The 23123-nt window shown below is 50.1% G+C and overlaps 1 protein-coding gene across 6 annotated transcripts in view; it reads left to right on the forward strand.

Moving 5' to 3' along the window:
- POLE (DNA polymerase epsilon, catalytic subunit) overlaps positions 1-21778 on the forward strand; it is a 54426-nt gene extending 32648 nt beyond the window's left edge. For 4 of the 6 annotated variants that reach the window (XM_020905687.2, XM_070474982.1, XM_020905692.2 and 1 more), the window contains 20 exons: positions 1482-1694; positions 1944-2153; positions 2393-2536; positions 3983-4123; positions 4276-4429; positions 4507-4613; positions 4825-5001; positions 5084-5307; positions 5430-5650; positions 5884-6088; positions 7253-7426; positions 8328-8453; positions 9991-10123; positions 11030-11225; positions 12234-12365; positions 12484-12677; positions 18852-19052; positions 19357-19482; positions 20083-20172; positions 20315-21778. In XM_020905687.2, coding sequence (XP_020761346.2) covers positions 1482-1694; positions 1944-2153; positions 2393-2536; positions 3983-4123; positions 4276-4429; positions 4507-4613; positions 4825-5001; positions 5084-5307; positions 5430-5650; positions 5884-6088; positions 7253-7426; positions 8328-8453; positions 9991-10123; positions 11030-11225; positions 12234-12365; positions 12484-12677; positions 18852-19052; positions 19357-19482; positions 20083-20172; positions 20315-20428 — 3282 coding nt within the window. In that variant the 3' untranslated portion in view covers positions 20429-21778. The other 2 variants (XM_020905688.2, XM_070474983.1) reach the window with 2 other exon arrangements.
- Positions 21779-23123: the final 1345 nt, after the last annotated feature.

The raw sequence follows: 23123 nt of genomic DNA on the forward strand, positions 1-23123 counted from the left end.
AGAACCTGGCAGCTTAAATATCATGGGTTTATTATTATCTTGCACTTTTTGAGCCCTGTGGGTCTGAAATCTGGGCACAGCTTATCCAGGTCCCCTGGCCCAGGGTCTTCTGCAGACAGCAGTCTGGTGTCAGCCGGGGCTGTGCTCCCACGTGAAGACCTCCCCAGCAGGTGAGGAGGGATGTGCTCCCAAGCTCACCCTGGTCGAGCCATCCTCGTTCTTGGCTCCACGGGCCTCTCCACAGGACAGCTCACAGCCTGACAGCTGACTCCAGAGCAGACCCTAGATACCAGCCAGAGAGGGTGCCCGCAGTGCAGAGGTCACTGTATTTTATAATCTAGTCTCAGAATGGCATCCTGTCACTTTTGTTGTAATCTCTTCATTAGAGGCAGGTCAGTCACTGGGTCCAGCCCATACTCAGGAGGGAGTCATACAGGGCATGAACACCTGGAGTTGGGGTCATTTTAGAAGACTATCTACCCCAGGGTCAACCCCACTGTCGATTAGGTAAACACAAAATCAAATATTTAGATACCACATCACAGCAAAAAAAAATTAGTGTGGTGACATCAAGTGTTAACACGTGGGGAAATAGGAGCTTGTCTGTATTTCTGGTGTGCGTGTGAGCACAAGGTCTTCAGGCAGCACGTGAAAGGATGGTTGTTGAACCCAGTTTCTGGTTCTGAAAGAGTGGAAATGAACCATTCTTCATTTTAGAATGTCATGGATAGGTCAGCTGGTTTATATGCATAAGCAGTTAGAATGAATGGACAGTGTCCACATGTATCAACAGGGATCAATCTCAAAAATGTATCATTGAGTAAAGAAAGGAAGTCACAGTATGTGTACCATGTGCCTCTATTCATATAAAACTGCAGCTTAAAGGAACAGTTTATGGGTTTATAGCTTCGGAGTAAAAGTACAAAATGTTCGGAGAGTGATAGACACTTGGGGGCTGGGCTTGAAAAAGAGGGGTCCTTTACCTATGTTTTACAATATTTCTTTTATTTATTTATTTATTTTTTTACAATATTTCTTATAAAAAGGAGAGGGTTCTGGAGCAAACACAGAAAAATATACCATTTACTTCGTAATGGTGGTACCCGAGTGACCTTTTCTTTCTGACCTTTTCACTGTTATAAGTTTAAAAATAGATTAGTTTGGGACTTCCCTGGTGGTCCAGTGGCTAAGACTCTGTGTTCCCAATGCAGGGGGCCCGGATTCCATCCCCTGTCAGGAAATTAGATCCCACATGCCACAACTAAAAGTTTGCATGCTGCAACTAAAAAGATCACATATGCCACAACTAAGACTTGGCATAGCCAAATAAATGGATTTTTAAAAATACTAAAAGAATAGGTTAGTCTGTAAATGAATGTGTTCAAGTATTTTACCTTATTTAGGAGTTCACTTTTGGTGGGTTTCTAGAAGGGAGATTTATCAAGAGAGAGCTATTTTAAGGCTCCTTTGGATCTTTGCAGGTGGGCATGGCCCAAGCTTCAGAAGGTACCCAAAGCCTTGGCTCCCCCGACATGGAGGACTTTGGCCTCACGAAGCCACTTCACTCGGCAGTGCCCATTGCCACCAAGAGAAAGCGTATCCACTGTGAGAGGCAAGAGGGGTCGCAGGACCTGGAGCTGACCATGCCCTGGCAGGAGGTTTTGGGGCAGCCTCCGGCACTTGGAACCACCCAGGCAAGAATTCTCAGGGAGTCTGGAGTGGCTGGCGGGAGAGGGGAGCAGGGATGCTGGTCAGGCCTGACCTGTGCCAAGCCGTCTCCCTGTGGGGTCTGCTGAGTAGTGTGGGGGCCTGAAGAAGTTGGTGTGATGTGCCCAGATCTGACAGAGCCTGGGAGCTGCGAGGTTTGGTTGCTGTGGAAGGGTGTTTCTGTTTTACTGCGTGCTCAGTTCTGTTTGCTGTCTCCTCCTCTTGACCTGTCCCAGGAAGAGTGGCTGGTCTGGCTCCAGTTCCACAAGAAGAAGTGGCGGCTGCAGGCTCAACAGCGCCTTGCTCACAAGAAGAGGCGGCATCTGGAGGGGGCAGAGGGTGCACCAAGGCCTGGGGCCATCCGAGAGGGGCCCTCCACAGGACTGGGGGGCTTCTTTCGAAGAACGGCTCGCAGCATTCTGGACCTTCCATGGCAGATTGTGCAGGTTCAGACAGTGATCAGAGGGAGGGCAGGAGCATGGCTGATGGGAAGGGGTATCTGACCAGCTCATGATCCTGGGGACCTGGTCTGGAATGGGGCAGAAGGGGCAGAGCTTTACCTGTGTGCCTCTGTAAAGGAGCTGGTGCTGGAGGCCACCTGGGAGATGGCCTGTGCACAGGTATTGAGTGCTTTCTGTGACAGGGTGAGACATGGAGTGCTATATGATCTGTGTTTCCTTTTCAGATCAGTGAGACCAGCCAGGCTGGCTTGTTCAGGGTATGGGCTGTCATCGGCAGTGACCTGTACTGCATCAAGCTGAACATTCCCCGGGTGTTCTACGTGAACCAGCGGGTGGCCAAAGCGGAGGAGGGCCCTTCCTATCGGAAGGTATGGGGGGCAGCTCTTGTTTCTGGTCACTGAGGTCAGCTGCCTGCTCAGCCTCTGAGGTTGCCTCCACTATGGCAGAGGCCACATACCGATTCAGGCTTTGCAGATGCAAAGACCCTGTGAGCTTTGTGACCTTGAGCAGGGTGTTCTGGTGCCTCCATCTCTCCTGAGAACCTTCTTGGGACGCTGCAAAAATTAGTTGAAATGATGCTTTGAAGCACTGAGTGAATGCTCAGCAAGGAAGCTGCGGGTATCATTGTCCTGGTGGACCGTCTCTTGCATCTGCTGTCCATGTAGCAGGGAAAGGACTAGGTGATGAGGACTAGGTGAACGTTTATCAGAAGCTATAGGCTCTGTCTCCATAGCTGCTTCTGATGTGAACAGCTTTATTGGGGTATAATTCACATGTCATACAGCTCACTCAAGGTATACGACTCAGTGGCTTTTAGTGTATTCACAGAGTTATGCAGCCATCTCCCCTGTCAATCTTAAAACATTTTCATCACCCCACAAAGAAATCCCAGCCCCTTAGCAGCCTTTCCCCTCTCCCAGCCCTCAGTAAGCACTGGTCCACATTCTGCCTCTAGGTTAGCCTATCATGGACATTTCACATATGTGGAATCCTACAGCAGGTGGTCCTCATTTCAGCTGGGGCGTCCTCAGAGGCTCTTGCCCAATGTCTCCATCCAAGCTCCCAGTTAGCTCTTCCCAGGGATCATTTACTGAGCAAATGAGCACATTTCTTGGCTGGTACTAAAATTTGATGAACAGGGTGACATCTAATTGAGGAGATGAGACTAGAGTATTTGTAACTGGCAGCTGGACAGAGGATGCTTCTGGAAAAGGTGAAATCCAGTTCCGACCAGAAGATTCAGCAGAATGTGGATCCTGGAAGAGGACAGGGAAGGGGAGTGGAAAACAGAACAGATGATCTGGGATTCTGTAGCTTTCTTAGATGTGTGTGATATAAGTGAGTAGGAGAACATCCTTCCTTTTAAGGTGTTTTCCCCTTGGGGCACCCCTCTCCTGCTCCCTCCTCGCCGAGTACTCACACTCTAGCTGGACAGGGGTTCCATTCCTAGTCTTCTGTCCCGGAAAACATAGCTTCTCTCCGGATTTTTGCTTCCTGCACCCTTAGGTTACACCCAGGAGAGAACAGAGGAAAATGTAGCAGAAGTACCTGCCCCTCATAGTCTGGGAACTTGTCTACTTTTTAGAAGCCTCAGGCAGCTTCTTGAAGCTAAGCCCAGACCTTTTAATTTTACTGATAGGGAGAAATGGGCTATAGGACTTTACTCTATGGTTGTGTGCAGACATCCTAGGACTGTTTAAACAGTCTATGTATGTGTGTAAGAGTGTGGGCACGTGTGTTTGCCTGTGCATTGTAACAAACGTTACCACTTAGCTCACTTGTGGGGTGAGGTCACTGTCACATGGTGTCACCAGGTGAATCGAGTCCTCCCTCGCTCCAACATGGTCTACAACCTCTACGAGTACTCGGTGCCAGAGGATATGTACCAAGAACATATCAACGAGATCAACACTGAGCTGGCGGCGCCAGATATCGAAGGCGTGTATGAGACTCAGGTGATTATTTTCCCAGTTGAACAGTGCCAGGATCCACCTAAATGGAATAGAGGGAAACAAACCCAATCGAGGCATGGACAGCCCGGCAGCACCAGCTGGGCCTCTGCCTTCCCCCATCAGCCTTCACACAGCCCCGTCTGCCCCTCTTCCAGGTTCCGTTAGTCTTTCGGGCTCTGGTGCAGCTGGGCTGCGTGTGTGTGGTCAATAAACAGCTGGTGAGGCACCTTTCAGGCTGGGAAGCAGAAACCTTCACTCTTGAGCACCTGGAGATGCGCTCCCTGGCCCAGTTCAGCTATCTGGAACCAGGTATGGCATGTGCCAGCTGCCCTTGCTTGGCCCTACCTCCTGCACATCTCCGGGTGACGGGTCATGTCCTCCTGCAGGGAGCATCCGCCACATCTACCTGTACCACCACGCGCAGGGCCACAAGGCTCTCTTCGGCATCTTCGTGCCCTCACAGCGCAAGGCGGCTGTGTTTGTGCTGGATACCGTGAGTCCCGGGCCAGGCCGTGGGACAGCCTCGCTGGGGGCGGCACAGAGCCCGGGCAGGAACTCCCACTCCCCCTTCCCTCCCACCACTGCCTCGTTCTTGCGAGAATGAGAAGTGGATCTGCAGAGGTAGCCCTGCCGCCTGTGTCTACTCGCAGGGCTGCCCCTGCTTCCCCGCGGGAAGACAGCTGACCCGGCCCTTGTTTGTCTAGGTGCGAAGCAACCAGATGCCCAGCCTCAACGCCCTGTACTCAGCTGAGCACAGCCTCCTGCTGGAGAAAGTGGGCCCCGAGCTCCTGCCCCCAGAAAAACACGCTTTTGAAGTTCGTGCTGAAACAGACTTAAAGATCGTCTGCAGAGCCATCCAGCGCTTCCTGTTGACCTACAAAGTGAGTGCCATTGTGGTCCCATGCTGTGAAAGCCCCCTCCCCAGGGCCTGGACCCCCTCACTGCTTCCTTCCCTGTACTTAGGAGGAGCGCCGTGGGCCGACTCTCATTGCTGTTCAGTCCAACTGGGAGCTGAAGAGGCTGGCTGGCGAGATCCCTGTCCTGGAGGAATTCCCACTGGTGCCTGTCCGCGTGGCTGACAAGATCAGCTACGGGGTCCTGGACTGGCAGCGCCATGGAGCCCGGCGCATGATCCGGCACTACCTCAACCTGGACACATGTCTGTCACAGGCCTTCGAGATGAGCAGGTGGGCCGAGGAGAGGGGTGCTTCTGGCCATCTTGGTTGTCGCTGGCCTCACTGGTCTCTGGGGGCAAGAAGGCATTCCCCAGTCATTTTCAAGTCCTGGGGTTGACCCCATGCCCCTGCAGGTACTTCCACGTCCCCGTTGGGAATCTGCCTGAGGACATCTCTACCTTTGGCTCCGACCTCTTCTTTGCCCGCCACCTCCAGCGCCACAACCACCTGCTCTGGCTGTCTCCTATGTCTCGCCCTGACCTGGGTGGGAAGGAGGCTGACGACAACAGGCTTGTCATGGAGTTCGATGACCAGGCCCCTGTGGAGATCAACAGTTCTGGCTGTTACTCTACAGGTGGGTGGGCAGGGCACACCGGGGACTGCTGTTCCTGCTATTTGTTGCCATTCTGGGCTGGTGGGAGCACTCAGGTGTATTGGGCTGGGAGCTGAGCCTGCAGGGGCCTCTGTGGGTGTGGGCTGTGCAGTCAGCTGCCTCAAGCAGCAGTGATTTTTCTGAGATGGTGCTTGCTGGGATTGGACTCCACACCCAGGAGGGGTCAGTGATCAAGCGGTGATGTCCATGTGTAGTGTGCGTGGAACTGGATATTCAGAACCTGGCTGTCAACACCATCCTGCAGTCTCACCACGTCAATGATATGGAGGGGGCCGACAGCATTGGCATCAGCTTCGATGTGATCCAGCAGGCCTCCCTGGAAGACATGATCACGGGCAATCAGGCCGCCAGTGCCCCTGCCAGCTACGACGAGACGGCCCTCTGCTCCAACACCTTTAGGTACCCAGGAGCTTGCCACCCTGAGAATATCACCTGCCCTTTTGTTCTTGTACCCTCGGCTCTCCAAAAGGCAGAACAGCAGTTTGCCTCTAGAAGGAGCAGTAGAAATCCTTTTATCCTCTGTCCTTGTTTTGGAAACAGAGCTCAGTCAGTGTCAGTGGGGCTTCCCTCTGCCCAGTCAGAAACCAGCACAGGGCCAGGCTCCTTCCTTCACTCACAGGTGCCTCCCTCCAGGTACCAGTGACAGTTCCAGGTGCCGCCTTCTGGCCCGCTTCCTATGGCCGGAGGTGTGCCTGCAGGAAGTCGCCAGTTTACTTGGGTGTGGGTGTTCACCGAGCACCTGCTGTGGGGTGCACAGCCGGACATGAACATGAGTAAAGCCACACAGAAAGTGGTGCGAGTTGCAGGGCACGGGTATCGGGAGAGAACTGCAGTGGTGGCACGGGCAAGGAGCATGTGTTCTCATAGCCCCACTAGGCAAGATGGCTGTTGCCCATTGTAGAGATGAGAAAACTGAGGCCCAGGCTTGTGGTCATAGTGCAGCTGAGGGGAAAGGTTGGTGTTCAAGAGCAAGTCTTGTGGTTCCAAAACTGTTTTCTACAACTGCCACCCTGTTGCCTTCTCACAGAAAGAGGACAGAACCGGAGGGAGGGGGCTTCAGGCCAGGGGACTTGCGGAAAGAAAGCCTCAGTGGCCAAAATGCACATGGTGTGGTCAGGGCCAAGGGTTGTTTGGGCAGAGAAGCAGCCAGTTCAGTCCCGAAAGGTGGTGCAGTCAGACTGCGGGTGACAGAACCATCACACTGGCTCTGTGATGCTGTTTGCAGAATCATCTGGGGCGATTTAACCAGGAGCAGTTGTGATGCAGCTGTTCGTTAGGCCCCGGCACAAGGGAGGGGGAGCCCTTGAAGTCTCAGCTGTGAGTCTCTTCCTGGTTCTCGCAGCAGTGAGGCGCCTCCTTGAAGGGCACCTGCCATCTTCTCAGCTCTGTCCTGGCTCTGTTGGAAAAGCCAGAAAGGTGGTATTGAGTCAGGGGTGCGGACGAGTTACAGAGGGGCGAGGAATGGAGTCTGGACAGTGAGAAGGAGGGTGCAAAGGCAACAGCAGAATGGTGAGGAGCTGGTGCCAGCGACAGTGGGGGGCACCCTCTGAACCCCTCCTGCAGGATCCTGAAGAGCATGGTGGTGGGCTGGGTGAAGGAGATCACGCAGTACCGCAACGTCTACGCCGACAACCAGGTGATGCACTTCTACCGCTGGCTCCGGTCACCGTCCTCACTGCTGCATGACCCCGCCCTGCACCGCACGCTGCACAACATGATGAAGAAGCTCTTCCTGCAGTAAGTGCTGCCAGTGGCTTTCTCCCGGCTTGCTGATCCCTTGGTCCCCAAACCAGAAAGATGGCTAGTCAGCACCTCCGGATCAAGAGCCCACTTCTAGGCTAGTGGTCCATAGCAATCAGATGGGGCTCGGGAACAGCTTAGCTGCCATCGCAGCTACCAGAGACACTCTGTATGGTGCAGAGTCTCTGCTGCTTTTTTGTAAGTCATTGCACACTGTGCTTATCATTCTGCACCTCGCTTTCCTTCGTTAACAATAGGTCTTGGAGAGCTATGTGTGGATATACCACACTAATGGATGTTTCGGCTGCTTCCATAACTTTTGTTGTCACAGTAACCAACCAAGGAATAGTCTTGTACATGAGGTCATGCAAACATGTCTAGAATAATCTCCAGGAAGTAACACTGCTGCAAGTCTGATGGATATTTTCAGATAAATCGAGAGTGGTAAATGCTAATTTGAATCAATGTTGTCAGCTCCCTGTAAAGGTTGTACAGTTGGTTGTACTACCGCCCTGGGAACCAGATTGGGAATGCGTGTCCCCATGCCAAGCCCCACCAACAACCTGATGGGATAAAATGCTCTCTCGTTATACCATTAATTTGCAGTCCTAATTATAAATGAAATTGGACTTCCTTTGACCATTTTTCCGTAGTTTTGTTTTGTATTTTTCTCATTGATCTATATGAGTTCTTTCTAGATAAAAAGTAACCATTTTTCTGTGATATAAGTTCCAGATTTTTTCCTATCTTGGTCTATGGTTTTGTCTATGGTAGGGTTTGGCCATGCAGACTGCTTTGTTCTTTGTTGCTTCTGGGTTCTAGGTATATGTTCTGCTTCGGGACCATTAACTGTTTTCTCTGTGGTGTCTTGGCCTTTGATTCTGAACTTGGTCTGCAGGCTCATCGCTGAGTTCAAGCGCCTGGGGTCATCGGTCGTCTATGCCAACTTCAACCGCATCATCCTCTGCACCAAGAAGCGGCGGGTGGAAGACGCCCTGGCCTACGTGGAGTACATCACCAACAGGTGTCAGCATTCCTGCCCCTTCGTTTGCCCGCATTCTCATCTGCTCCATTTACCTGCTGCTAACAGGCTTCCTTAACATATCTTGTAGTGTGGCTCTGTTGGTAACAAATTCTTTCTGCCTTTGGGTATCTGAAAATGCTTTTATTTCACCTTTGTTTTTGAAAGATACTTTTGCTGGGCATAGAATTGCAGATGGATATATATATAATTTTATTTTTATTAATTTATTTTGGCTGTGCTGGGTCTTCATTGCTGCTCGGACTTTTCTCTAGTTGCAGAGAGGGGCATTACTCTCTGCTTGTGGTACACCGGCTTCTCATTGCAGTGGCTTCTCTTGTTGTGGAGCAGGCTCTAGGGTGCACCAGCTTCGGTAGTTGTGGCTCATGGGCTCAGTAATTGTGGCTCTCAGGCTCTAAACCACAGGCTCAGTAGTTGTGGTACATGGACCTAGTTGCTCTGCAGTGTGTAGAATCTTACTGACCAGGGATGGAACCCAAATCTCCTGTGTTGTCTGACAGATTCCTTACCACTGAGCTACCAGGGAAACCCCTAGATAAATATTTTTTGGAAGTCCTTTTTTCCTCTTTGTGTTTCTTTTTGGATAAGTTTCTGTTGTTATATCTTTAAGTTCACTGATCTTCTAGAGTGTTTTATCTGCCATTAATCCCATCCAGTATATTTTTTATTTCAGACATGACAGTTTTCATCTCTAGAAGCTTGATTTGGGTCTCCTACATTTCTAGAGTCTGCTTAACATGTTCAATCTTCCTTCTAGTTTTTTTAACACATGAAATGCAGTTGTAATAAGTGTACAATTATAACTTTTAATGTCCTTTTCTGCTCATTGTAATATCTGTCAGCTCTGATTTGTTTTCAGCTGATAGACTCTTCCCATTTGTTGTGTTTCCCTGCTGCTTCGCACACCTGGCGATACAGGTCTGGATGCCAGACATGAGAACCTTGGCTTGTCTGTTGGCTACTTTTGCGTTTTGTAGATATTCTTGAGCTTCACGTTACTTGGAAACAGTTTGATCCTTTTGGGCGTTTATTGAGATTTATAGTCAGAGCCAGAGCAATGTTTAGTCTTGGGCTCATTATTACCTCTGTTGAAGCAAGACTTCTGTGAGCACAGCCCCACATGCCCCTGTATATGAGGCTCTGACACTGGTAGGAGCAGGTGCTCGAGGCTGGTGTGATTTTCTCACACGAGTGTGATCTGTGCTCTGCTAAGTGCTGGAGGACGAGCTCAGTATTCCCTGGGGTTCCCTCTGTGGAACTGAGAACTCCCAGGGATTCTCACCTGTCGTTCTCTCAGTACTGGTCCCTGTTTCCCCCTCCTGGTTAACTCAGATGTCTCCTTAGTACTATGTTTATCATTTTCCCTAGGAAGCTTGAGGGATAATAAAATGTGAATCCACTTTAAATTCATTTTTAAATAAGTAGAGGGTAAACAGATAATAAAAAAAGAGGAAAGTAGAGTAAAAGGGGAAGACTATTGATTTCATTTATGCAATTTCTCTGTCTTGTTTCTTTTTAGCATCCACTCTAAAGAGATCTTCCATTCTTTGACAATTTCCTTTTCTCGATGCTGGGAATTTCTTCTCTGGATGGATCCCTCTAATTACGGTGGAATCAAAGGAGTTGTTCCATCTAGGATTCACTGTGGAGAGGTAAGAGATAACCAGTCTTGGAGAGCTGAGATTGGAATCTGAAGCAACTTGAAGGGTCCACGTTGTCCCTTCAGTGCACACTTGATGGTCATAAGCCCAGTTCCAGGCACGGTTCTTGGCCCCAGTCATGCAGCAGTAAACATCATGAAGTTTGTGAAGGGAAAGGAGCACGAACAAGCAGACAAGTAGATGTATACGGCAGTGTCGACAACAGTAAGGGCTCAGAGTAGACAGAGCTGGTAGGGGCAGAGAGTGAGCCCTAGGGTAGGGACCAATGTGGATAGGGGGTCTAGGAGTCCTCCGAGGAGGTGAAGGGACTGAGATGTGAAACTGCCTTGAGTTATGGCACAGGCAGGGACAGTGGTCATAGATGTGGACAAAGAGCTGGCTGGGACCAGGCCACTTGGGCCCAAGGGCTGTGATGGAGACTTGGCTTTTATTGATGGGGAGATTCTGAATGGGCAAGTTTCAGGGCCTGACTTCCACTTGGGTCCTGAGTGGACATTACTGCAGGAGGTCAAGGTCTGAATGGAGTAGTGGTCCTACCTAAGGCTTAGTGCTCAGAACTGTGGCCGTCCCAGGAAGAGATCCAGAACTCAACAAGAGAGGTGGGCACCCAGGAAGCACCCTTGATTATTCCCTTCCTGAGAAGTGGGAATTGAATAATTTTAAAGTGAATCCTGTGAAATAGCAAATGAAAGTAACAGTCAGTGGTGTACTGAGTGTGTCTTCACACCAGGCACATTCTGTACATGACCTTGTTTTTGCAACCGTCCTGCAGGAATCTCTTGGGCTCAGGGGCTAGAACGACTAGATGACTAGGACACAAGACAGACCCAGGCTCCACTGGGACACCATGCAGTGCCGCTGTGGGCAGACGTTACTGGGACTGTCTTTGTGTCAAAGCAGGACTCCCCAGAAGAGGGCAGAGCAGAGCAGGGGGATCCTGAGGAGGAGGAGGATGAGGACGAGGAGGAGAAGGAGGACGAGGGAGGCGCACAGGAGCTGGATGTCGAGGACTTGCTGGAAAACAACTGGAACATCCTGCAGTTCCTGCCCCAGGCAGCCTCCTGCCAGAGCTATTTCCTCATGATCGTTTCAGGTGAGTGGTCCACACTCACCATCACATCTGAGTTGTGCAGTGGGAATAATGTGGCCCTGCTGGGAGCATGCCCAGCATGCATGCCCTGGCTACACAGCACTGTGAGAGGCAGAAAGAAGACCCTCGGGCTCTGCCCAGGCCCCAGACTTTTCACAGAACCAAGGTGAGGAAGGCTGTCCTGGGGCATCACAAAAGCTTCATAGTCCTGCCCCCGAGGTTGTGCATGTTACACTTAGACTAAAGGAGATCCCATGTAGAGGAGTTTAGATACTTCCTAAATCAATTGCCCCACTGGCTGGTCTCTGAGGCTCAACTTCTAGTGTGAGAAACCCCTATATTTCATTTGAGGCTAAAGGCATTAGTGGTCATTAGTAACACCACATGGTAAATCAACTATACTCCAATCAAAATTTAAAAAAAGAAATAAAAGTTCAGTGTTTGCAAACCAAGTTATTTAGGTTGATGTGAAAAAGAAATGAGAAGTTAAGCACCCACTGTAATTTAGAACTAATCATTAGAACAGTTGATGAAGAGCATCATAAATTGTCAGCAGACATAGATACAGGTGTATCTATGTATATAGCAACAGAGGGAGTTCTGTTTATGATTACTTTATCCCCTGTCAATTTACATTTGAGTTCTTCACCTTCTCAAGTTCTCTTTTGGAACGAGTGGACCCATGGAGTTTTTGGAGAAGTGTGCTGACCCCAAGAGGCAAAGCAAGCCCTCTTTTGCACCAGTTGGTGTGATGGTTGGTGCTCGCTGCCTCAGCTGTGCAACAGTCTCTCTAAGCATGAACCTGGGCATCAGCGAGTGCCCTGCTTGTTCCCATTTCTCTGATTGACTCTGGCTCATCTCAGTGCAGCAAATAGAATCATCACCAATAATGACATTTCGGCCTCGTCTGGCTGGCAGCGAGACCAGCCACAGGGTACCCCCGGATTCTGGGATATGTGAGGTGTCGCCGACTCTCGTGGCCTGTGGCCTGAGCCTGCCCTCTCTCTTCAGCATACATCGTGGCTGTGTACCACAGCATGAAGGAGGAACTGAGGCGCAGCACCCCAGGGAGCACCCCCGTGAGGAGGAGGGGAGCCAGCCAGCTCTCCCAGGAGGCCCAGGGGGAGGCCGGAGCCCTTCCTGGTGAGCACCCTTGCTGTGTGAGGCCGCCAGTGTGTGCTTCTCAGGGTCCCCATCTCCTTCCCTGGGTGTCCTTGTCGCCGTGTGAGGTAGGGAGCAGGCGCCCTGCTTCTCTTCCCAGGAATGATCACCTTCTCACAAGATTATGTGGCAAACGAACTCACTCAGAACTTCTTCACCATCACGCAGAAGATTCAGAAGAAAGTCACAGGCTCTCGGAACTCTACTGAGCTCTCAGAAATGTTTCCTGTCCTCCCCGGTTCTCACCTGCTGCTCAATAACCCTGCTCTGGAATTCATCAAATATGTGTGCAAGGTGAGGACACTCACTGACGTGTGTGCAAGTCACTCTATTCCACAAACACCCACTGCACCCAGTCTGTGCAGTTGCTGTGGGAAAGACCCCTGTCCTCACGGAGCTCACACTCCCCTGGAGGGCACAGGTGAACTCAGAGAGCACAGGTGCTGAGAGGTGGGTTCAGGGCAGGGGCAGGTGAGGAAGGACCTCTGATAGGTCGTGGGCTGAGACCACGAGGACCCAGAGGGCCTGGCAGTGGGTGGATCTGACGGAAGAATGAAGTCCGGGCAGAGGGGATACAGAGCCCCTGGGAGGAGGGGTGACGGGGCGGTGCCGGTGAAAGGTGGGCAGGTGAGCAGCGGGACGGCAGAGCCAGCTCATGGGTCATGTGAGGCTGGTGGGCCAGACAAGGAACTAGACAGGGCACCCACAGTGTCCAGGCTGCTGTGGAACCTAAGAGGAGAGCTTGCTCGGACGCTGAATGCCTTTCTGGGAAAGGTACGCTGGTTCAAACGAGGGATAATGTTACCAGATAAGGACCTGGCAGGCGTCGTCCCTTACAGAGCACTTTACTGTCCATTAAGTTACCTCCCAGCACTGTTTCACAGTGATCAAGTGACTGCTCATGGTGGTAAAGAAATGGTTTAATATACCACTTTAACTTCTTGGTAGACTTCAGAATTTTTAAGTTCTGTTTTTATTAAAGTATAATTTATGTACAGTGAAATTCCCCATTTTTAGAGTGCATTCCATGGGGCAGCCAGCATGTATTCACTGCCACAGTCAGGATACAGAGTCGTACATCACCCTCCAGAGTTCCCCACCCGTGGTACATGCTGATCTGTCTTGTCTCTGTTTGTTTTTTATTTTTAAAATTTTATGTATTATGGCTGTGTTGGGTCTTCATTGCTCTTTGGGCTTTCTCTAGTTGAGGTGAGCAGGGGCTATCCTTCATTGCAGTGCAAAGGCTTCTCTTTACGGTGGCTTCTCTTGTTGCAGAACACGGGCTCTGGAGCACACAGGCTTCAGTACTTGTGTCCGAGGGCTCAGTAGTTGTGGCTCGGGGCTTACTGCTCTTTAGCATGTGGGATCACGCCGGATCGGGGAGTGCACCGGTGTGTGCTGCACTGGCAGGCAGGTTCTTCACTGAGCCACCAGGGAAGCCCTCGTGTCCCTACGTTTATTTACTTTGTAAATTTTTCTCTGTGAAGTGCAGTTGTTTGTGTTTGCACATGTGGATATGTGAACTGGCCACCAACAGCAAGGTACAGAACGTTCTCCACCCCTGAGAGTTTCCCCGTGCTTCCCCTTGGGACTCAGAGTCTCCTCTCGCCCGCATCCCTGGAACCACCAGTCTGTCTTCTGTCCCTGCGCTGAAACCTCTTCCAGAATGTCACATGAGTGAAGTGGTTGGTCGTGTAGCCTTTTAGGTCTGACTTCCTTCTGGCAACCCACTCCAGTACTCTTGCCGAGAAAATCCCATGGATGGAGGAGCCTGGTGCAGGCTTCTGTCCATGGGGTGGCAAAGAGTCGGACACAACTAAGCAACTTCACTTTCACTTTCACTTTCCTTCACTGAGCAGAATGCACCTGGGGTTCCTGCATGTCGTTGCTTGTTCCTTTCCATTGCTGACTAGTGCTCCATTGTATGGGAGGACCATAGCTCCCAGATTAAAGGACATTCAGATTGTTTGCACTTACGAGTGATTGTCAATAAAGCCACTGTAGACATTCTCATATAGGTTTTTGTGTGAACATAAGTTTCATTTCTCTTGAGTAAAAACCCAGCAGGGGAATTGCTGGGTCATATCATGTTTATTTGTAAAGTGGCTCTGTTTTGCATTCTCATCGGTGGTGAGTGACTATAGTGCCAACTGCTCAACACCCCACTGGAACTTGGCATTGTTAATTTTCAGTTTATCTGTCCAAATAGATGTGTAGTGGTATATCATCATGTTTTTAACTTGGGTTTCCTTGATACTACTTGGGCTTCCCTGATAGCTCATTTGGTAAAGCATCTGCCTGCAATGCAGGAGACCCTGGTTCTATTCCTGGGTTGGGAAGATGCGCTTAGAAGGGATAAGCTACCCACTCCAGTGTTCTTGGGCTTCCCTTGTGGCTCAGCTGGTAAAGAATCCACCTGCAATGTGGGACACCTGGGTTTGACGCCTGGGTTGGGAAGATCCCCTGGAGAAGGGAAAGGCTACCCACTCCAGTATTCTGGCCTGGAGAATTCCATGGGGTCGAAAAGAGTTGGACATGACCGAGTCACTTTCACTTTCCACAATACTAATGATGTGGGGATTTTATTCCTGTGTGTGTTTGCTCTGTGTCTTTGGTGAAATGTTCGGATCTTTTGTCCATTATTTTCCTTTTTTAATAATTTTTATTGAGTACAGTTGGTTACAATGTTGGTTTCAGGTGTACAGCAAAGTGAATCAGTTATTGGGTTATTTTTCTTATTGTTGAGTTTTGAGAGTTCTTCATATTTCTGGATATAAGTCCTTTGTCAAATGTGTGATTTCCAAATATTTCTTCCCAAATTTTGGCTTGCCTTTTCAAAATTTCCTTGACAGTATTTTTCAATGAGCAGTGGATCTTAACTTTGATTTAATCATTCACTTTTTTTAAGGGTTGAGCTTTTGATGTCATATCTAAAAAATCTTTGTTTTAAGCAAGGTCACAAACCCTTTCTCTTAGGTTTTCTTCTAGAAGTTCTGTGGTTTTAGGTTGTGAGTTAATTTTTGTGCCATGTGTATGTTATAAGTTGAGGCTCCCCTAGTGGCTCAGACAGTAGAGAGTCTGCCTGCAATGCAGGAGACCTGGGTTCAATCCCTGGCCTGGGAAGATCCCCTGGAGAAGGAAATAGCAACCCACTCCAGTGTTCTTGCCTGGAGAAATCCCACAGACTAAGGAGCCTGGCAGGCTATAGTCCATGGGGTCACAAAGAGTCACACACAACTGAGTGACTAACACTTTCATATTTATGCATAAGCATATCCAATTATTCTAGCACTATATGTTAAAAAAATTAGCCTTTCTCCATCTAATTATGTTTGTGCTTTTTTTTCAAAACTTAACTGGCTATGTATGTGTATGGGTCTGTTTCTGGGTTTCCATCAGTCTAAATGTCTGTCTATTCTAAAATACCACACTGTCTTAATTTCTGAACTTTATCAATAAGTTTTGAAACCAGGTAGTGTGAATGCTTTATTCTTCTTTTTTCCAATTTGCCTTTTTTCTAATTTGCCTTTCCTTACAAATTTCAAATCAGCATATCAGTTTCCATTAAAAAAAAATCCTCTGTAGATCGTGAGAGGACACCCTGCAGCAGATTAAAGAAGTTCCTTGTCTTGATAACTGTCATTTCCTGAAAGTGAGTTTGTTTTTCATCCGCATCTTGCAGCATGTGGTACTTAGTTCCCCAACCAGGGATCCAATCTGTGTCCGCTGCAGTGGAAGCAGTCTTTTTCTTTTTTGTGGATTTTTAAAAATTTTTTATTTATTTTTTAATTGAAGGATAATTGCTTTACAGAATTTTGTTGTTTTCTGTCAAACCTCAACATGAATCAGCCAGAAGTATACATATGTCCCCTCCATCTTGAGCCTCCCTCCCATCTCCCTCCCCACCCCACCCATCTAGGTTGATAGAGCCCCTGTTGGAGTTCCCTGAGTCACACAGCAAATTCCCATGGGCTGTCTATTCTACACATGGTGATGTAAGTTGCCATGTCACTCTCTCCATACACCTCACCCTCTCCTCCCCTCTCCACGTGTCCATAAGTCTGTTCTCTATGTCTGTTTCTGCATTGCTGCCCTGCAGAGAAATTCTTCAGAACCATCTTTTTAGATTCTGTATATATGCATTAGTATACTCTGTTTATCTTCCTCTTTCTGACTTACTGCACTCTATATAATAGACTCTAGGTTCATCCACCTCATTAGAACTGACTTAAATGTGTTCCTTTTTATGGCTGAGTAATATTCCATTGTGTACATGTACCACAACTTCTTTATCCATTCATCTGTCAATGGACATCTAGGTTGCTTCCATGTTCTAGCTGTTGTAAATAGTGCTGCAATGAACATTGGGGTACATGTGTCTTTTTCAATTTTGGTTTCCTCAGGGTGTATGTCTAGGAGTGGGATTGCTGGGTCATATGGTGGTTTTAGTTCTGTTTTTTTTTTTTTAAGGAATCTCCATACCATCTTCCATAGTGGCTATATCAATTTACATTCCCACCAGTAGTGCAAGAGGGTTCCCTTTTGTCCATACCCTCTCCAGCATTTATTGTTTGTAGACGTTTTGATGATGGCCATTCTAACCAATGTGAGGTGATTGTAGTTTTGATTTGCATTCTCTAATAATGAGTGATGGTGAGCATCTTTTCATGTGTTTGTTAGCCATCTGTATGTCTTTGGAGAAATGTCTCTTTAGGTCTTTTCCCCACTTTTCAATAGGGTTGTTTGTTTTTCTGGTATTGAGTTCTATAAGCTGCTTGTATATTTTGGAAATTAATCCTTTGTCAATTGTTTCATTTGCTATTATTTTCTCCTATTCTGAGGGTTGTCTTTTCACCTTGTTTATACTTTCCTTTGCTGTGCAAAAGCTTTTAAGTTTAATTAGGCCCCACTTGTTTACTTTTGTTTTTATTTCCATTACTTTAGGAGGTGGGTCATAGAGGATCCTGCTTTGATTTATGTCATCAAGTGTTCTGCCTATGTTTTCCTCTAAGAGATTTATAGTTTCTGGTCTCATATGTAGGTCTTTCATCCATTTTGAGTTTACCTTTGTGTATGGTGTTAGGAAGTATTCTAATTTCATTCTTTTACATGTATCTGTCCAGTTTTCCCAGTACTACTTATTGAAGAGACTGTCTTTGCCCCATTGTATATTCTTGCCTCCTTTGTCAAAAATAAGGTACCTAGAGGTGCATAGGTTTATTTTTGGACTTCCTATCTTGTTTCATTGGTCTATATTTCTGTCTTTGGAACCACAGAATCTTAACCACCAGACCCTCAAGGAAGTCCCATCCTGAGAGTTTTAATCATGGATGGGTGTTGAATTGTGTTAAGGACTTTTTCTCCCTCAGTTGAAATGATCATATTGTTTTTTGTTTGTTAGCCTGTTGATTTGGTGAATTGCACTGATTTTCTAGTGTTGATCCAGACTTGCATTCCAGGGGTAAATCCCACTTGGCCAAAATATCAGTGGGTTCAGTTTGCCCATCTTTTATTGAGGATATTTGAGTCTGTACACATGACAGTCGTTAGTTATCTTACACGGTCTTTGTCTGGTGTTGGTACCTGGGTGATGCTGGCCTCACAAGTGAGGTTAGAAGTGTTCTCCCTCTTGTGTTTTCTGGAAGATACTGTGTATAGAACAGTATTACTTCTTCCTTCATGTTTGGTAAATTCACTTTCACTTTTTTCTGTCTCTTTTAATTAAGTCCAGTGTTCTCCCTATGTAAGGGACGTGTATAATGTATATATATTTTAAACAATAGTTTCCAATAGGCCACCGATCCTCATTGTAAATATACTTTCAGATTCACCCACTTTGCTTCACATTGACCATAAACTCTCCCCTCAGAGACATTTCCTAAGTGGTGTTTGGTTCTGTGCTCTTGGTGTTGTGCTAGGACAGGAGCTTTAGGGCTGGGAGAGACCTGGGGAAGATGTCGGTTCTGTCCTCTCATTTACAGACAGGAAGCTTGATGACTCCCTATGGCTCTGCCGGCACCACGGTGGGAGTCGGACCTCCCATATCCACACCACGGGCTGTAACATACACATATGCTCCAGGGACTTTTCTGGGCTGGCCTGGAAATCCCTCCACCATGGAAGGTTGAAGTCAGCCCCTTTGCATTTGAGATGGTAAAGCTCTGGTGGACTTGGGGCTGCCTGTCATTGAGGAAGAAGGAGTCCCTATGGGTGACAGGTAGAGCATGCTTTGGTGTGTCCCAGACACCCCAAGGCCTGGGGGCAGCGCCTCCATGCCTGTGACCCTAACTTAGGGAATCACTGACGGGCAAGAGGCACTTCTTACCTCTGATGCTTCTAACAGGAAAAGGAAGAGTTGGGATGCCTCTGAGAAACTGTAGCTTAAAGAACTGGCTGCAGGGTTTTCTGGTCCAGACAGCCGCAGGGAGGGCTGGGAGCCGTCCCTGACATGGGCTCTGCTCTCTGCAGGTCCTGTCTCTGGACACCAACATCACAAACCAGGTGAACAAGCTAAACCGAGACCTGCTGCGCCTGGTAGATGTAGGCGAGTTCTCAGAGGAGGCCCAGTTCCGAGACCCCTGCCGTTCCTACGTGCTCCCTGAGGTCATCTGCCACAACTGTAACTTCTGCCGGGACCTGGACCTGTGCAAAGACCCCTCCTTCTCTCAGGTGGGCCGACTCCCTCAGGCCCCTTGCTGGTACAGTCAGAATATCCAGGCCTCAGTGGATCGGGGGTTCCTGCAGGGCCCCCAACCAACTCTGATGTGAGTTAGAAACAAGCGCCCTTTTTCAGGCCACTCGGCTGCCACATGCCAGAACCTTGTCCTGGTAATCACATGGGTGATGACAGTGGAGATGTGAGTGTGCCCTGGAGCTGTGAGCGTGGTGGCACACTTCTCATCGAGAACCCCTCCATCCCTTCTCAGCACTGGGGACCAAGGAAGGTGACCTGTCCCTTTCCCCGTCTGTTCAGGATGGGACCGTGCTGCCTCAGTGGCTCTGCTCCAACTGTCAGGTTGCCTACGACTCATCAGTCATTGAGATGGCCCTGGTGGAAGCCCTACAGAAGAAGCTGATGGCCTTTACCCTGCAGGACCTGGTGAGCAGCAGGCCTAGTGCTGGGTCTGCAACCAGTCTGACCACCCCTCCAGTAGCGGGAGGCCTCATCAGTAAACTGTTTGCACCCACAGGAAATGAGAGGTGTGCGCAAGTCTCAGGTTGTAACCTGACCCTCCAAGGTGACGCCTCGGGTCAGCCTCGTCCACGGGCCCAGCTGACTCTCACAGCATCTGTTGGGCACTACGGGGGCCGATTGCTGGCTTCGTGGACCTTTATTCTAGTTGAGGGAGACAGACAGTAAACAAGACAAGAAAGTGATGGTCAGAGTGAAGAACTGACAGGCAGCGTGTGTGAGAAAGAGGGAAGCTTTCAGCCTTCGATGGGGGAGTGAAGACCCAAGGGAGGTGTTGGGGTTCAGGCAGGGAACAGCTGGTGCCTGGTATGATGGATAGGGGACCGCAGACTCAAAGGGAGGTGTCCACAGGGAGGGTGTTGGGAAGCAGTTGGCATGTTTGGATAAAGCCCATATGACGTCTCAGATTTTATTTGTAATTGAGGTGAAAAGCCTGTCTGGTGCCAAGCGACTGGCCGGCTCTGGCCTGGGCGGGGAGGCTCTGACCCAGGCTGCTTCTCCTTGCAGGTCTGCCTGAAGTGCCGGGGTGTGAAGGAGACCAACATGGCCGTGTACTGCAGCTGTGCGGGGGGCTTCTCCCTCACCATCCACACTAAGGTGGGGTCTCCCATGGACAGCTGACCCTGCCACCCTCGCCTCTCCTCCCTCCCCCACCCGGGCCATTTGTCCTCTCTGAGCCTTGCCCTTGCCTCCCTGTGCCTCCTCTGGGACTAGGTCTCACTACTGGTCATTTCTGTAGGTCTTCATGGAACAGATCGGAATCTTCCGGAACATCGCCCAGCACTATGGCATGTCGTACCTCAAGGAGACCCTGGATTGGCTGCAGCTTCAGAACCCCCAAGTGGGCCATTAGCAGTCTGGGCAGTGTCCCCGTTCTCTGCTCCCATGTCCCACACCCAAGATGGGCACCCAGGCGGACTGCCCCTGGGGAGCAGGTCACACAGCCCAGAAGAAGCGTGAACCAGTCAGAGCAAGAAGTGGCTTCACTTTCCAGCTCTCTGGCGTTCCCTGCCTTGAGCAGGGCAGCCCTCTTTAGGCCCAGGAAGTGTCTCCAGCGACGGGGTCCCAGGGCTGGTTTCTCACTGGACACACACACTCTCCTGCTGCTGCACAGCCCTTCCTGTAGCCCCAGCCCTTCCTGCCCCCTCCTTTGCTGCCCTGAGGTGCCCTCGGAGGTCTTCTGTTTGAGCTGAGATCCTGAAGAGGGCTGGGAGCCAGACCCAGGGTGAAGGGGCGCCTGAGCGGAGTGAGCAGCCCCGGCTTCCAGGAGTCGTGCTGTTCCACACTCCGCGCTGGAAGCCTGTGGGCTGCATCCCGGGATCCTGACTGAACCCACCGTCACCTGGGTGTCTCTCATACACTGAGTTCTGGGGCTTGGGCTCCTCTGTCTGTAGAGATTCAGGGTCAGAGTGAGGTCTGCTGGACTGTATATGGCGCAGTCACCTCGTCAACAGCAGCGAGACTGGGCTGGGGGCAGGAAGGCTGAGTAGGGGGCGGGGCTCAGCCACAGGGGCCCGCACCTCTCCCTCTGCACCTGCTGTGAGGCCTGGGGCCCCAGGGGGGCTGAGGCACACCGTTATCGCAGACTTTGACATCATATGTCAGCACCTGGATTCTCGAAAAGCATTTCTTCATGTGCAACACTAGGTTCTTTCCTTCAGCTCTGAGCGGTGCAGGGAAGAGGATGGAGAAAAGGGCAACAGAAATGTTACCAGGACTGAGGCCATTGTGTTCTCAGCCTTGGATCAGTCCAAGACCTCTGACCCCAAGGGCCTGCCCAGTCTCTGTCTGCCTTAGGCAAAGAGGGTCACTGGCCTGTGCCGCCTTTAAGAGGTGATACCACCAGCTTGTTCAGAGCCCTGTTGTTGCACAGAGATGTGGGCCGTGCTGTTTTCCCCTCTGGGATGGAGCTGGGTTGGAGAGTCTGCCTGCCAGCAGCCCGGGGAACCCTCTGCTGAGCTGGAGTTGCTCCCTCTGTTCCTCCAGCAACTCCAGAACATAAGACTGACTGCCTGTACCTCATTTTTAACTAAATGCGACTGAAAACAGAAGAAAACCAGTCAGATTGGCAAGGCAGCAAGCACATTAAATGTAAATCATAAACTCAGAAACCCAAACGGGTGGGCAGTGAAAGTCACACTGTTGGCTCTGGAGCCTGGTTTAGATTTGTCCCTGTTACCTAATTTACAATTTGACTTCTACATTTCCTATAGTCTTTACTGTGTGTGTGCGCGCACGCGTGCTCGTGCCTGGGTCTCTGGAAGGAAGGAGGAAAGACTTAGTAGCTGACGTCTGTCCAGCTAGGTTTGTCGGCTGGGTATAGCTATTGCCCAGTGGCACGTCCAGGTCCAGTGACTGCAGGAAACTTGACTCTGCTTGGAAGGTGATGGCGCCCGGCAGCCCCCAGATGTAGAGCAAATCAAATTAGGGCTGGGTGGGGGAGGAGGAAGACTCACCAGCCTTCCTGGAAACGGAGCCAGAGAAGTCCCAGGGGAGCACGGAGGAGTGAGGAGCTGGGGCTGTGTGGCTCACCCCCACCCTCTGCTCCCTGCAGCAGGGCAGGGGCACCACAGCTCCCAGTGGTCCCCTCAGAGGCCAGCTTTGGGGGTGGTGGATGTCCCAGGGTTACTCATGCTGGGGGACGGGAAACCTGAGCCCCTGACCCAAATTCTTGAGCTACAGCCCAGCCCCAACTAGAAAAGCCAGTTTCTCTAAAACTAGAGCTGGAGCTCTGAGCATCTCAGTGGCCCATGGAGCTGACATCACAGGCACAGGAGGATCTGCAAGGGTGAGGGGGGCTTCTTGGGGGGTTGCTGGCTCCAGTGAGTGGTGCTGGTCCAGTCAGCAGGTGGGAAGACCAGCTCTGACTCTGGTTGTGACGGTCACGGGTGAAATGATCTGTGGGAGGCACTGTGCCTCCTCAGACCTGTGCACTGGTCATTGCTGTTGCTGGGGAAACTGAAACCACCATCTGGCCGAGTTGTCAGAGCTGCTGAGTGGAGTGACCATTGTAGCATCCAAGGACATAACCAGATTATCCATAGGCCTGATGTGGTTAGTGCCGGCTGTTCCAACCTCCCCCTGCTGCTGTATCCACTCCTGTTCCCCAGCACCCAGTTCCTTCCCTGGCCCCCATCCCCATGTGAAATGGGGTTCTGGGTGGGCATTTTGGTGTCAGTCTAAGCTTTTGTCTTCCTTGGGTACAGTTCTCATTGCCCGCCTCCTGACTTTCTTCCTCTAGACATACCACCCTTTTCCCCCTATTTTGAGGTTTGGGGTCTGGGATGATGCCTACAGGAAGCTGAAGGACAGATGTTGGGATGCACTCAGCCTGTGTGTCCCCCACCACTGATCCCCCCCATGAGACCTGATTGTAACCTGACTGGATTTGGGGGCAGCAGATGCATCCACACACTGTGCCCAGGCAGGCTAGAGGAAGATGAGGGCCAGGCACACCCACCACCCGCCGTGTGCAGAGACCTGCCATGGTGTGTTTGTCAAGAGGCTCAAGATGCTTCTCCCCCAAAGATGAGGCTAGAAGGTTCTGG

Source organism: Odocoileus virginianus, chromosome 12 (genome assembly GCF_023699985.2).
Source record: "Odocoileus virginianus isolate 20LAN1187 ecotype Illinois chromosome 12, Ovbor_1.2, whole genome shotgun sequence".
Classification (NCBI taxonomy): Eukaryota; Metazoa; Chordata; class Mammalia; order Artiodactyla; family Cervidae; genus Odocoileus; species Odocoileus virginianus.